We start from the raw sequence: 14,758 nt of genomic DNA, 5'->3' as shown, positions 1-14,758 counted from the left end.
ACCAAACCATTCACTTGCCTACCTTTTATCCAAATCCACAGAACAAGGGGGAGAAAATTCTGCATTCTTTGGACATACACAGGCAGTTACACTTCTATTTGGACAGAACTAAAGCTTTCAGAAAGAATGAGCAACTTTGTGTCATATGCTGCTGGGTCACAGGGAAAGGCTATCTCAAAACAGACTTATTTCTAAATGGATAGGCCATTGCATCCCTTTCTGCTATTTTCAGCATGGCAAATCAGTGCCTAAGGGCATTAGGCCTCATTCCACCAGAGCAGCTGCCACTTCAGCAGACTTCCTCAGAGGAGTACCAACCAAAGCTATCTTAGAGGCTGCAACTTGGAGTTCAGTGCACACTTTCACAAAGCATTACCACTTACCTCTTTACTCTGTCCAGAGCAGGCTTTGCCACTGCAGTTCTGCAGGGCCTCATAGCCTCTCCTAATCCTATTTAGCCCAGCCACCCATCCTCAGCTTTGGGATTCAACCCAAGAGTAATGACTGCAACAGTGAAACACTATGAACATAGTACAGTTGTGTACCTACCATAAATGTAGATGTTCAAGTGTATTCACTGTTGCATTCGAAGTTACCCAGCCACCATCCCCCTTTTCTTTGCTGGGACTTATCTGCACTTCTCTATCCTGTACAACCTATTTGGTGTATTTGCTTGTAGATGAAGGAAATGTTATTTTTGTGCATGCAGTTTTATTGGCATATTTTTCAGCCTACCATTTTGGGGGCACCTGATATCAGGGGCAAGAAAAACTGAAGAAAATGGTGTCCGCTGCATCTTTTATACCCCTGGCACACTGACATCAGGGAAGAGGCGACAGCAGCTGACGCCGGACCTAGACTTTGGAATTCTGGCCGACTGAGGGTAGCCTGCCAGCAGGATAACCCAACAGTAATGACTGCAACAGTGAATACACTCAAACATCTACATTTATGGTAGGTACACAACTGTACTTTTCTTCTTCCAGAGGCAGGGGGAAAAGATTCAATGGCAGGTGCCGCCCCAGAGGTGGGGAGGCAAAATTAGGTCTCCAGGGAACTTTTCTCTGAGCAGCCCTTTCAGTGCTCCTGAGGCATTGCCTGACCACTCTGCCCTGGAGGCAGACTGGGATCGAATTTCCCTTCACTCACTAGCCTGGACAAACATTACCTCCGATCAGTGGGTGTTGAACATCATTTCCAGGGGTTATTTCATTCCCATTTTGGAACCCCCTCCTATACAAAGATACCTCCCCAACGTTCCACCCCATCAGAGGAAATTGGCCTTCAAAGAAGTTCAACATCTTCAATAAAGAGCCATCCAAGAGGTCAGTGCAGGACAAAAGAGGATCCGGAACTTACTCTCGTTTCTTTTTAGTGTCAAAAAAAGACTGGGAACCTGCATCCTATTTTGGACCTCAGTGAGTTCAATCTGTCGGTCAAAAAGTCCAAGTTCCGGATGGTCACTGTTCAGTCCATTCTGCTTCTCTTACGCAAGGACGACTGGATGTACTCTGTGGATCTTCAGAACACTTACTATTGAATCAAAATAGGTGCTCCAGGAGACAGCTTTGCTTCCAGTTAATGGCTAATCGGTACCAGTTCAGAGCCCTACACTTTGAACTCACCACAGCCCCCCAGGTGTTTACCAAATGTGTGGCAGTGGTAGCTGTTCACCTGCGGCTGCAGTGTTTTCAGGTATTTCTGTATCTCGACAATTGGCTCCTCACGGCACCCTCGAGGCATCGAATATCACAAGCCATCCATTATGTCCTTCTATTCAGTCAGTTGGGGATTACTGTCAGTCTTTCAAAGTTGGATCTGGTCCCCACACAGAAGTTGGAGTTCATAGGAGTCCATCTATACTCAATTTCAGAGATTGCAGCATTGCCTCTACACAGAATTTAGTTGATCCAGGAGCAGGTCATGCAAATCTTACATCTTTCCCATCCCTGGATCACTTGATTCTTTGGACCCTAGGATCCATGGCAGCAGCCATTCACCTTGTTCCTCTAACAAGGTATCACATGCGGGTTTTACAGTGGACTCTGGTGGTCCAGTGGTCTGCTCTGTCTCAACCCATGTCCATTTCCATAAAACTGATGCCTGTGTGCAGGTAGCACTTTCTTTTGTGGCTTCAGTCTCAGGATCTCATCCTAGGAAGGCCCTTTTCTCTTCCTCTGCCCAAGGCCATGGTGACCACAGATGCTTCCCTTTTGGGGTAGGGGGCATTTCCTGGGGAGAACTGTCCAAGGCACGTAGTCCCTGTAGAGACCAAATTGCACATAAACGTCCTAGAGATGAGAGCAGTCCTAATATTGGAAGCCTTTTAGGACTGTCTTCTCCTGGGGATGATTGCAATTCAGACAGGCAACATGGCAATGGACTGGTATGTCAACAAACGGGGGGGGGGGGGGGCACAATTTTACCCATTGTGCAGAGAGGCCATAAGAGTGTCGGAATGGGTGATATCCTCCAGATGCTTTCTTCTTGCAATGCATATACCTGGGAACTCATCCTCCAGACGCTTTCTTCTTGCAATGCATATACCTGGCAACACCAGTGTTTTGGCCGACAAACTCAGCAGATCAATCTTGAGTCCTTACTGGTGGTTCCTTATTCCCACAGTGGTGAAGCAGATTTTTAACCATTGGGGTCTGCCTTGCTGCGACATCTTTGCCTCTACAACCAACCACGAGTACAGCATGTACTTAGCCCTGATCCCCCCACCCATGGAGTCACCGAGGGATGCTGTAGTCCACGATTGGCCTCCAGGTCTCCTTTACACTTATCCTCCTGTCCCTCGTATTTCTAACATTTTGCAGAAAGTGCAAAGCCTGAAGACATCCCTGATCCTCATTGCCCCTTTCTAGCCTCGTGAACCATGGTTCCCCTTTATCAGGTCTCATCTGAAGTATACTCCCTGGGTACTGAAGCCTCTTCAGAATCTGATCTCCCATCCTTTGGGGCTACCTCTTCCAAATCTTTAGACCCTTCGTCTAACTACATGGTTTCTCCAATTCCATTTATCCTGAAACAGGCCAGGCTGGCATCCCCCTCAGGCCTATTATCCTAGCCAACCAGAAGTCCTCCACCAGAAAGGTTTATAGTAGTAAATGGAAAAGATTTTCTATCTGGGCTAAGAGCAGGAATTTGGATCTTTTTTCTCCCTCTGTTTCAGATATCCTTTTGCTGTTTTCCTCACTTTTCCAGGTAGGGGCAAGTTTCTCTATTATTAAGCTCCATTTGGTGGCAATTTCTAATTTTCATGAAAACAGTGAGCCTATGTTCTCTTCCAGACTTTGCAAAGTGTTCATTAAAGGTGTTTTTCTTCTAAGACAGCCCATTAAGGATCCCTTGCCTCCTTGGGATTTAACCTTAATGCTGCAGTCACTGATTGAGTCCTTTTGAACCTGCCAGTTCATGTGATTTCAAATTCTTGTCATGGAAAACGGCCTTCCTGGTTGCCATAACTTTGGCTAGGAGGGTTTCTGAATTGCAAACTCTTTCCATTACTCTTCCGTATATCTCTTAGAACAAATCCCTCTTTTTTGCCCAAGGTTGCCCCTGAATCCAGTCTAAACCAATATATTCAATTGCAGTGTTCTTTCCTAATTATTCCAACAAAGGAGGGTACATTCTAAATACGTTGGATATACACAGGCATTTAAATTCTATGTACATAGAACCACAAGGTTTCGCAAATCAGATCAGCTCTTTGTGGGTTTTTCATCGAACAGACATGGTCTTCCGGTTTCTAAGGTGACTATTTCTAAATGGATCTCTAGCTGCATTTCTACAGTCTGCAACAAGTAGGTATCTTGAGGTTCTGGAGAGAATTCGGGCTCATTCTACTAGGTCCATGGCTGTTTTCTCAGTGTTCATGGCCAAACTCTATTGATGGCATTCATGCTGCTGCTACTTAGTCTAATCCTCATACCTTTATATCTCATTACAAGCTGGATTTAGTTTCCAAGAGCAGGGCTTCCTTTGGCTGCACAGTGCTCCAGTATGTCCTTACTTGAGGCCTCCCAGAATATACGGTAGGTGAGCACTCTAACTCTTCTGTGCGGACAAATGACATGGATAACATCAGATAAAGGTTCTCTACATTTCTTATTTGCTAGTATCCAGTGTCATTAATAGCCCGTGTCTGAGCTTTACCCAGAGAGGTATACTGGCCTTTTTTAACATTTTCATTTTTTTCACTGAGCATACCTCTCAACGCTACAGAATTTAGCCGACTATGTTTGGTCTGTCCCTCATAAAACGTATGGATTTCTGGCAAATCACTTAGAGCTGAAGTCACTATGAAAGGACATACTTTTGAGTTGCAGACTTCATACCAATTCAGAAAATTCATTATTTGACATTTGTTTTAAGCGGGTTGGTCCAACTGAGCTAGAAGCCCATTTTCAGCAGAGACCTGCGGGTTGGTCCAACTGAGCTAAAAGCCCATTTTCAGCAGAGACCTGAGGAGAAAAGCTGCAGGAAAGTACTTACAAATATTCATAGAACATTGAAAATATATTTTAAGTCACACAAAAATAGCAAAAAATAAGTAATACCTGGAATATGCACTAAAGGTTGAGCAAAAAATGCATTTACAGTAAATAGAATGAGATCAAATTAACAGAATCTGGCAAGTTGAAATATGCACAATGTGTTTTTAGGTGAGTCATGGAAAGTACAATATAAAGGCAAATTGGAGTCAGCCTACTATAAAGAGTGTCAGTAACTACAAAAATAAACTAAGTACATAATTACATTGTTAGTTGTAGCTGATGCGTAGTAGTCACACTATTACTTGAGTAATGCTGCTTAAGATTGTGAGAAACGAAGATTCAAAGGAAAGTAGTGATAAGGTTATTAGAGAGGAAGAGAAGTGAGTTGAGAGAAGAGGTTGGAGAGGTGGGAGGGTTCAGGTAGGTTCATGGGCTTGAGAGAAAGTTTTATTTGCTTTTTGAATTGATTTGTATTTCTGATGTTTCTAATAGAGTTAGGAAGTTTGTTCCAGGCTAAAGGCACATTATAATTGTAAAGTAGTATACCAATATTTTTGTTTGGGTTTATGTCTTTCGAGGAGTTGTTGGTCATAGCTTCTGAGAAATCTTGTGGGGTTGTAGAAGTAAACTAAGAAGGAGAGGGAGGGGCAGGCAGTAGGTTTGTGTAGGACGGAGTGTGTGATTTGTAGCTGTGAGATAAGTTGATGGGGGAATTGTGGCCATTGTAGTTTTTTTTAATGCAATGGTGAGTTTATAAGGTTGGTGTGTTGCAAATCTGGCAATTTTATTATGTTTGTTCGAGTTGGGAGATTAATGTGGATTGTAAATTTGTGAGGATGGGAGTGGCATAGAGAAGGCATGGCAGGAGGAAAACCCCAGTTAGAGATAGTTTGACTTCTGGTGTATGGAATTTTTTGTTCTGATACAGCAATCCCAGTTTTTGATGTGTCTTTTTGATATACTGATGAATATGCTGATCAAATTTTAGTTGGTCATCTATTATGGTGCCCAGGAGTTTTGTATGTGGATCAACTTGATGATTGTGTGGTTTAGAGAAGAGATGGAAAAGGTGAATTTTGTGATGTGAGAGTGATCTTGGTAAGAAGAGTAAGAGTTTATTTTTTTAAGGTGTAGGATAATCTGGTTTTCATTAAGCCATTTTTCTATGGCGATTGTGTTTTGTGCAAGTGAATGGAGATGTGACATGTTAGAGGTGATGATGGGGGTTGTCGTCCACATATTAGATGAGAGTCGAGTGGCTGCAAACAAGAATCCTGTTGTAGCAATTTTTAAGTTCATAAGCCGATATTTAAAATCTGTCCCTATTTTTGGGCCTTTGTCAACCCATTGTTTTAGACTTTGTCCAGATTTCTTATGCTAAGAGGTTGGGAGATGCATCACTGAGAGAGTTCAAGTCAACCCATTGGTCATTGTGTAGCCATCTTGGAAGCCCTGCTCCAAAAAAAGGTTTAGCCTGGAAATCGGGAATAAAAATTAGAATTCAAAGAGTTTTATGGCAGCTTCAAAAAAGTAGCTGGCAGGCTGCCTTATAAAGAAAAGTGCTTATATATTTGGGCTTTTAAAAGCACTTGAATATGGTTGATTATCTGCAATATGCACCGGAAAAGGTGAGTTTGTTGAATCTGTAGTTGCTGCCTTTGTTAGGACTTGTGGAGCAGCATCTCTTTTGTAAGATGTAGGTACATTGATGCAGCTCAGTGGGAGCAAGTGCAGGACAAACCCCAGAAACAAACCCATATGGTGGAACCATAATATGAACAAGTTTTATAATAAAAGGAAAATAATTTTGACCAAAGGTAAGAAGAGTAATTCCCAGAATGTTAGAGCCCTTGTCACTGAAATAAGCAAACAACTTGAGAGCTTAATAAAATCATCCAAAGCCATGTTTGCGGCTAAAATAGCTACCCAAGCCAAAGATAAGGCATTTTTAGTTATGTTCGTAATCTCAAAAGCACAGTGCAGCAATGTGCTGAACTGGTTGTGAATGATGCTTACACTGAGGCGGAAGATATAGCAAACCTACTGGCCAAAAAATTTAGTTGTGACTTTACGCTGCCTCTATCCCATCTGTCTGTCCCTCAAGACGTACCTTAAACTTAATGTCCAAAAAGTGGTATCAAAATCTAAAAATACAGCATCAATGGGTCCCGACAGTAACTTTGGATGCATCTTAAATAGCATGAAGCACGGTTTAGTCACACCCCAAACAGCACTTTTTAATCTCTGCCTCCATGCAGGTTTTGTACCAAGTGAATTGAGAACAACTACAGTCATTCCGCTGCATAAGGGAGGACCTTCCACAGACCCGGGCAATTACAGACCCATAAGTCAGACCAGCCTCATATGCAAAGCCATGGAAAGACTTATCATGGAATTGATCAAGACATGGGGAACCTCCGAACACTGAACCCATCTGTTTGGGTCCATCAGGGGGCAGTTCATGCTTACTCAGCCTGGTGAATTTTTTTAAATGGTCACCAAAGCAGTGAAGGATGGCAAAACATTACACACCACATACATTGCTCTGAACAAAGCTTTTGACACAATTCCCACTCAAGCATAGTAGAAAAGCTAAATTAACTTGGACTAAACCCCTATGTCAACCACTGGATTGATAAATGACTACCAGATAGGATGCAGGTAATCAAAATAGGATGTTACCTCCACAGAGTCACCAGTAGTCTCCCAGGGTTCTGTGCTGGGACCTTCCTGTTCAGAGTCTACTTTTCTGAAGTTGAAGCCAATATAAAGGGGCACTGGATGAGTTTCCAGATGACTACAAGCTAGGAGCAGTCATTGAATCCTCAAATGACTTGGCCATCCTGCAGAAAGGTTTGTCTGAAGTAACTGGTACCAGAAGCATGACCTGAAACTAAATGCATTATTGTATCCTTTGGGAAGTCATCTACCCTAGGGAGCTACCACATTGCCAATATGCAGTTAAGAGTTGACCCTGATGTTCTTCATCTCACATTGCTGCAGTCCTTACACTTGGGTAGTCCGCTGTCCTCGGTCGGCCCGAATATCAAAGTATAAGGCTGACGTCGGTCAGGGCGCATTTGACTGACGTCAGGGTACAAATGCGCATGACCGACGCCATATCCCCAGTCTTTTTTGCTGCATGGTCCGATGCAGAAGCAGCATTGCAAGTGCCGGTTGGCGTTCTGAGATTTTTCGATTTAGAAGTTTCAGACCGAGTTCAAAGTTGGCTAAGTACCCCGTTGGGGAATATTTTAGTTTTTTCTTGCCTCAGTCATTTACCGGATGTCAGAAAAAGTCAATAATTGCATTTCTTGTGGGAAACAGATACCGCATAGAGATTATCATACTTTGTGTATTCCCTGCTTAGGGTCTGAGCACGACGTTGTTGGCTGTCGCTCTTGTGCTAGATTTAATAAACGCACTATAAAGAGAAGGTTGGATTGTGCAAGGTTAGTCTTTGGAAAGCGGTGCAACTATAAAATGCCGTCGGATGCTCCGACGCCCGCTTCGAAGAAGCGCAAGGACAAGGCAGTTAAGCCTAGGCTAGAAGAGCCGTCTGTACCGGACGCCGGTTCTTTAGAGGTGTCGGTGGAGCCGGTGGCTCCACCGGAGGTTTCTTTGTCTTCCCAGGGTGAGACCTTATTATTGCAAGATGTGGCCTCTCAGGAGACAAGTCAGGCTGAGGGGGCTTCTCAGGTTACTATACTCCCCTCCCTTCCTAAGGTGGCTAGGCCCTCTCCTTCTGTTTCAAAGGCTTCTCCCAGGGCAGGCCAGGTTTAGCTTCAGTTGGTGTTACCCCTAGCTCTTCAGGTACTGTGCCCAAGAAGCATATGCTTAAAATGGCAGAAGATTTGATTACTTTGATTAGGGGTTCTATGCCCTCCTGATAAGAGACCTAGGGTGGAGCCTGAGCTGGGGGGTTTTGAGCAGGCTTCAGATGTTTCAGAGTCTTGGCTGAAGACTTGCAGGAGTACTCTCCTTATTCTGATTCTGATGTGGATGATTCTACTCCTTCTGCTACTCCTCCTGAGGATTTTTCTTTTCAGGAACTCTTCATTCCATGAGGGAGCATTTTAAGTGGGAAGGTCAGGACTTCTCTGATTCCAGGAAAAGGCTTAGGGAATTTCTGTTTTTACCCCAGCATAGGCCTTTGGCTATACCTCCTGTTTTGGATGTAGTGGAAGATGTTTTTACAGAGGCTTCTCTTAATCCTGATTCTTTGCCTCCTGCTCCTGTTAAGCCGGATAGGTATTACAGGGTGCCTGAAGCTCATAAGTATCTTTTTAAGAGTCCTAGGGCAGACCCAGAAACTGTTAGCCAGGGGCCTAAAGGTGTTAAGGCTTCTGTTGTTAAAAATCCGGTTCCTGCAGACAAGGAGGCTAGGGCCTTGGATAGATGGGGAAAGAAAGTCTATACTACTTCTACTCTTGCTATGAGGGCTCTGAATTGCCAATTTCACATGTTGAAATACCAAAACTATCTCCTTTCACAATTGAAGTCTAAGGTTGATGCTCTGGCAGTAGGTATTGATTGTAAAGAGTTGCAAGATTTAGTGCATGTTTCTGAACAGGTGGGTAAGCATTCTTTGCAATGTGGTTTTGATGCTGTACAGGCCTCGTCTAGGGTGACTGCCACTGGGTCAGTTCTTCGCAGGCACGCCTGGCTGAGGGATCAGAATTTGTCTGAACATGTTAAAACAAGGATTTTAGATGCTCCTTTACAATCTGACGTGTTGTTTGGTCCTCCTGTTGAGACAGTTTTAAAGAAAATGGAAGACAAGGCTAAGTCTATGCAGACTGTTAAAGATTTTTTTGCAGGTCCAGCCTCCAAAGTTTAGTAGAAATTGGCCTACTAAAGGGTGGACGTATCCTTCTTATGATTCCCAGTCTAGGGGTAGATCTAGACGTGGTAAGGGCAGAGCTCAGGGCTCTTTCAGGCCTAGAACAGGGAGTTCTCCTGCACAGGCTTCGGGTGAGGGCAGGGGTCAGTCCTTTCGTAAGCAGACCCAATGACCTACCTTTTCAGCTGCCAGAGCCTGCTCGTCTGGCAGCACCTTTGGGAGGAAGGTTGGCACTTTTCAAAGAAAATTGGAGTTTAATTACCCAGGACAGATGGGTATTGGATATCATACACCACGGCTACGGGTTTTATTTCCATACCTTGCCTCCTTTCAAAGGCATGCCAGACGTTCCTCTTCAACAAAGAATAGAGGCTCACAAACAGGTTTCTCTGTTGCTCCAACTAGGGGCCATACAGCCGGTCCCTCTGCCAGAAGTGGGCCTAGGATTTTACTCTCGCCTGTTCCTAGTACCAAAGAAGGGGAACACGTGGAGACCAATTTTGGATTTATCTATCCTCAACACTTATCTGGACATTCCCAAGTTCAAAATGTTGACGTTGCAGCAGCTTTTACCTCTGCTGGGCAAAGATCATTGGATGGTAACTTTGGATCTCAAGGAGGCTTACCTTCATGTTCCTATCAGACTCAGTTGCAGAAAGTATCTGCGTTTTCGAGCTGGGACTTCTCACTATCAGTTCTCTGCATTGCCCTTTGGCTTATCTACTCCCCGCAGAGTGTTCACGAAAGTTCTGGCTCCAGTGATAGCTTTCTTCAGACTAAAAGGAATACAGATCTATCCTTATTTGGACGACTGCCTAATTCTGGCTCAAGGAAGGGAAGAGCTTCTTCATCATTTGGAATATGTGATAGCAGTGCTAAGATGCCTAGGGTATTCTGTGAGCGAAATAAAGTCCAGTCTAGTACCCTCTCAAGACATGTGCTTTCTGGGTGTGAGACTGAATACAGCATCCCAGATGGCCTTTTTAACCCCGGACAAACAAAAGAGTCTATCCCTTTACTTCCATCAACTATCTCATCAGTCCGGGCTGACTGCAAGGACAGTCCTTCAAGCCTTAGGGTTCATGGCATCTTGTATTCTGGTGCTTCCCAATGCCAAACTGCATATGAGGAAGCTACAATGGTATCTCAAAAATGTATGGACACAGCACTGCCAGGATCTGGACACTGTCATTCAAATAATACCTTGCATTCAGAAGGAATTTTTGTGGTGGGCTCAGGAATGTCACCTAAACAAGGGACTCTCTGTGACCCGGCCAGAGGCGAGTCAGATTTTAACGACAGATGCCTCAGACAAAGCTTGGGGAGCTCATCTAAATGGAAAGTGGATACAAAACAAGTGGCCTGTCAGACTACAACATCTACATATCAACATGAAGGAGATGTTAGCAGTCCAGTTTGCATTAATAGCTTTCAAGGAATTCCTTCTTCCAGGACAGGTGTTAATTCTAAGAGACAACACAACTGTCATGTGGTACATCAACAAGCAAGGGGGAACGCATTCTTATCCTCTATGCAGGCAAGCAATGATTTTGTGGGAGACTGCTCTCAGTTTACAGCTCAATCTTCAGGCAAGGTTTCTGCCAGGAGCACAGAACTCCTTAGCAGATGTGTTGAGCAGACGAATTATGGATCCCCACGAGTGGAAATTGGATCCTCATGTATTTCAGAAATTGACAGTGTCATGGGGAACTCCAGACATAGATCTGTTCGCTTCTCCACTAAACCATCAGCTGCCAAAGTTTTGCACAAAAAGGTTTCATCCCACAGCTTGGAGAGTGGATGCTCTTTCTTTCCATTGGAGCAATCTTCATGTGTATGCCTTTCCACCTCTGCCTCTCCTCCCAAAGGTACTTCTGAAGGTCAGACAGGACAAGCCAAGGATGATTTTAATAGCTCCAGATTGGCCTCGACAGCACTGGTACCCATTACTAAGAAGTCTAGTACGGAAGCCTCCATGGCCTTTGCCTTCGATTCCACACCTGTTGTCACAGGAGGACAGCCATTTGCTCAATGTCAAGCTTCACTCTCTGCACCTAACAGCCTGGCATATTCTGTTTTGAACCATAGTGGGCCTCCACTTCCTCAACAAGTTTTGAATGTTATTTTGGAAGCTAGAAGGCCTAGTACAAGGAAAGTGTACGGGCATAAATGGAAGAGATTTTTATTTTGGAGTGCAGCAAAAGATTTTGATGTTTCTGGGCCTAATTTGAGTGTGGCTCTTCAATATCTTACTGAGTTACTGGACAAAGGTTTGTCTTTCTCTTCTATTAAGGTTCATGCTGCAGCAATTTCGGCTCACTATGATTGTGACCCACCATTGTTTTCTCATCCTTTGTTCAAGCAATTTCTTAGAGGGGCAAAGAATATAAGACCCCCAAAAGCTCCTGCTCCTGCTTGGGATCTCAATTTTGTGTTGGAGAAACTCACTCTACAACCTTTTGAGCCTGCAGCTACTGCTGAGTTGAAATATTTATCATGGAAGACTGCTTCTTTATTGGCCATTACCTCTGCAAGAAGGGTGTCTGAATTACAGGCCCTTATGGCGGTTGAGCCTTTCTTGATTTTCCATAAGGATAGGGTATCATTACGTACTAATCCTTCCTTTATGCCTAAGGTGGTTTCTAGTGTGGCTTTAAACCAAACTATACATTTGCCTACTTTTTATGCAAATCCCCAAAATAAAGGGGAAAAGATTTTGCACACTTTAGATGTTCACAGGCAGTTGCGTTATTATTTGGACAGAACTAAAGGGTTCAGGCAGTCTCAGCAGTTGTTTGTTTCTTTTGCTTTGAGTTCTCAGGGCAAGCCTGTGTCAAAACAAACTATTTCTAAGTGGATTGGGTTTTGCATTGCTTTCTGTTATTCCCATCATGGCAAGGAGATTCCAGCTGGGATTAGGCCTCATTCCACTAGGGCTACTGCCACTTCAACAGCTTTTTTGAGGGGAGTGGCAACCAAGGATATTTTGGAGGCAGCTACTTGGAGTTCTGTGCATACTTTCTCTAGGCATTATCACCTGCCACTTTACTCTAAGTCCAGGGCTGGTTTTGCCACTGCTGTTTTGCAGGGCATTTTGGCGGCTCCTGCTTCCTTGTAGTTAGCCATCCTCCCTTACCTCTGCTTTGGGATTCTACCCAAGTGTAAGGACTGCAGCAATGTGAGATGAAGAACATAGTACAGTTTTGTACCTACCATAAATGTAGATGTTCAAGATCCACATTGCTGCAGTCCAATTACCTCCCTCCTTCCCCTCTGTTGTTAGAGGTGGTTGTGTGGGTTGGGTTGTACATATTGTGTATATTGTATATATTGTACATATAGTTAGTGCAAGGGTGGTTGGTTGGTTGTTTGCTGTCTTTTGGTTTTGACCTTTATTTTTAGGGTCTTCTGACATCTGGGGCAAGAAAAGACTGAGGATATGGCGTCGGTCATGCGCATTTGTACCCTGACGTCCTGGCGTCAGTCAAATGCGCCCTGACCGACGTCAGCCTTATACTTTGATATTCGGGCCGACCGAGGACAGCAGACTACCCAAGTGTAAGGACTGCAGCAATGTGGATCTTCGAACATCTACATTTATGGTAGGTACAAAACTGTACTTTTTTTTGGGATGTGGGTGCTTATTTTGGCAGTGACAACATTTTTGACAAGCATGTGTCACTTGTAAGAAAGCCCTTTTATATTGCACAGCTTATAAACAAAGGGATTGTATTTAGATTTTGGGATACATTGTCCCCATTTACACAGTCTTTAGGCTAGTCATTGAATATAATGCTCCCTTTGGCATGTGTCTGTCCAAGCATACATAACTGGAACACCCACAGATATACCATACTAAAAAGATACAAGGTGAAAACATGTCTTACATGGACCAGCTCGAAGCCCTGTCACTATACTCTGTATAATACAGACTGCTAAGCGAATGATCTGTATCTGGCATACAAGGCATCCCCCAACCCATTATTTATGGCACATCAGCAAGTCAGATGTCATCAGAAATGCTCTGTCTAGGGATCTAAATGCAAAATCATCCAAACAGTTTGGAGGGACATTTATATATTACAGATGGTAAAGATGCTCTAGAATGGACTCCTCCATCCATATAAAACAAAGTGCAGCCATGTTCATATTCAAACACCACATAGATATGTGGATGGGAAACAGAAAACGTGCCGCAGAACTGCTACATGTACTGCTAATGTACAGAGACAGCTTCTAAAAGCTTTAGCCCATGCATGGGTCCCCTCATATTATCTGTGGTATGATCTCAGTTATTCTCATTAGGAGTAATGTATAATTATTGACCATGGATGGGTAAGGCCAAGCTGTAACCAAATGGGATGAGTTATTATGAATACAAAAAGGGAAAGTGGCTATGCCTAAAATGACCCCACAAGGGCAGCTACCCTAGTACATGCCTATGAACATATAAGATAAATTGTATCAACTTTTTGTTTTATGGCAATTTCTCAAGCAGTCTGTGCCTCTCTAGCAAATTAATACATGATTTTGTAGCACTTGATTGTGCACTATTTGTTATCTCTGGTGTCACCTGTGCAGCTTGGATTTTCAGAAGCATACATTTCATGTTTTGAAAACTTTCCTAGTTTGCTAAACCTTTTTCACTGTGAACCAAACTGGAGAACTAAGTTGTGTAAGGTAGAAGTGATCATTTTGATCTGATTATGTACTATTTTCTATTGTTTTTTTTAAATGAAAACATTTACATGAATTACTGACTGCAAGTATATCACTTATGTTTTTTTTTTCTTCCAGACTACAGTTTTTGCCTTTTACCCTAACAAACTTGAACTTGAAGGCCTTATGGCTGGCAGAGAATCAGTCCCAGCCTATGCTTAAATTCCAAACTGAGGATGATGAAACTAGTGGAGAGAAGGTCCTTACCTGCTACCTCCTTCCACAACAACCCTCTCCCAGCCTTGGTAAGAAAAATTCTTCTTGTTGGATCTTGCATATGCTTATTTGTTTGGGCTGTAAGAGAACTGCCTGTGAATTTAAATGTCAATTCAGAGAAATTTAAACAAGCAGATCTGGAAGAATGAGAGATGCAGTAATGTTTTAGGTTTTAAACTTCACCTTATCAAATGCTAAGAGAATGGGGTTGTACTCTTTGCATAAAAATCTTAAAAACAGTAGAGGGTGATCTGCTTAATGTAGACAGTTTGTCGATGTGAAGTCTTTTGTAGACTAGATTTACTTGTTGGACTGCCAGGGTGCTCTGTTTTTTTTAAGAGAGACTCCAGAATTTTGTATAATGAACTGATGGATAATTGCAGATAATTTTTTGGGGCAACAAATGTTGGTTCAAAGCATAGCTACAGAATAACTAAGCAGCCGCTCTGCTTTAAAATATTTTTGCTTATAGGTTCAT

At 43.2% G+C, this 14,758-nt stretch overlaps 1 protein-coding gene across 15 annotated transcripts in view; it reads left to right on the top strand.

The window, feature by feature from the left end:
• Nucleotides 1-14,758, top strand: part of SCRIB (scribble planar cell polarity protein) — a 2,800,411-nt gene that overhangs the window by 234,543 nt on the left and 2,551,110 nt on the right. For all 15 annotated transcript variants that reach the window (XM_044067477.1, XM_044067487.1, XM_044067486.1 and 12 more), the window contains exon 7: nucleotides 14,143-14,309. In XM_044067477.1, coding sequence (XP_043923412.1) covers nucleotides 14,143-14,309 — 167 coding nt within the window. The remainder of the gene's footprint in view (nucleotides 1-14,142; nucleotides 14,310-14,758) is intronic.

Source organism: Protopterus annectens, chromosome 3.part1 (assembly GCF_019279795.1).
Source record: "Protopterus annectens isolate FY-2018-M chromosome 3.part1, PAN1.0, whole genome shotgun sequence".
NCBI classification, from domain to species: Eukaryota; Metazoa; Chordata; order Ceratodontiformes; family Protopteridae; genus Protopterus; species Protopterus annectens.
Note: the sequence above shows the minus strand (reverse complement) of the source record. Positions and strands in the feature narration are given on the sequence as shown.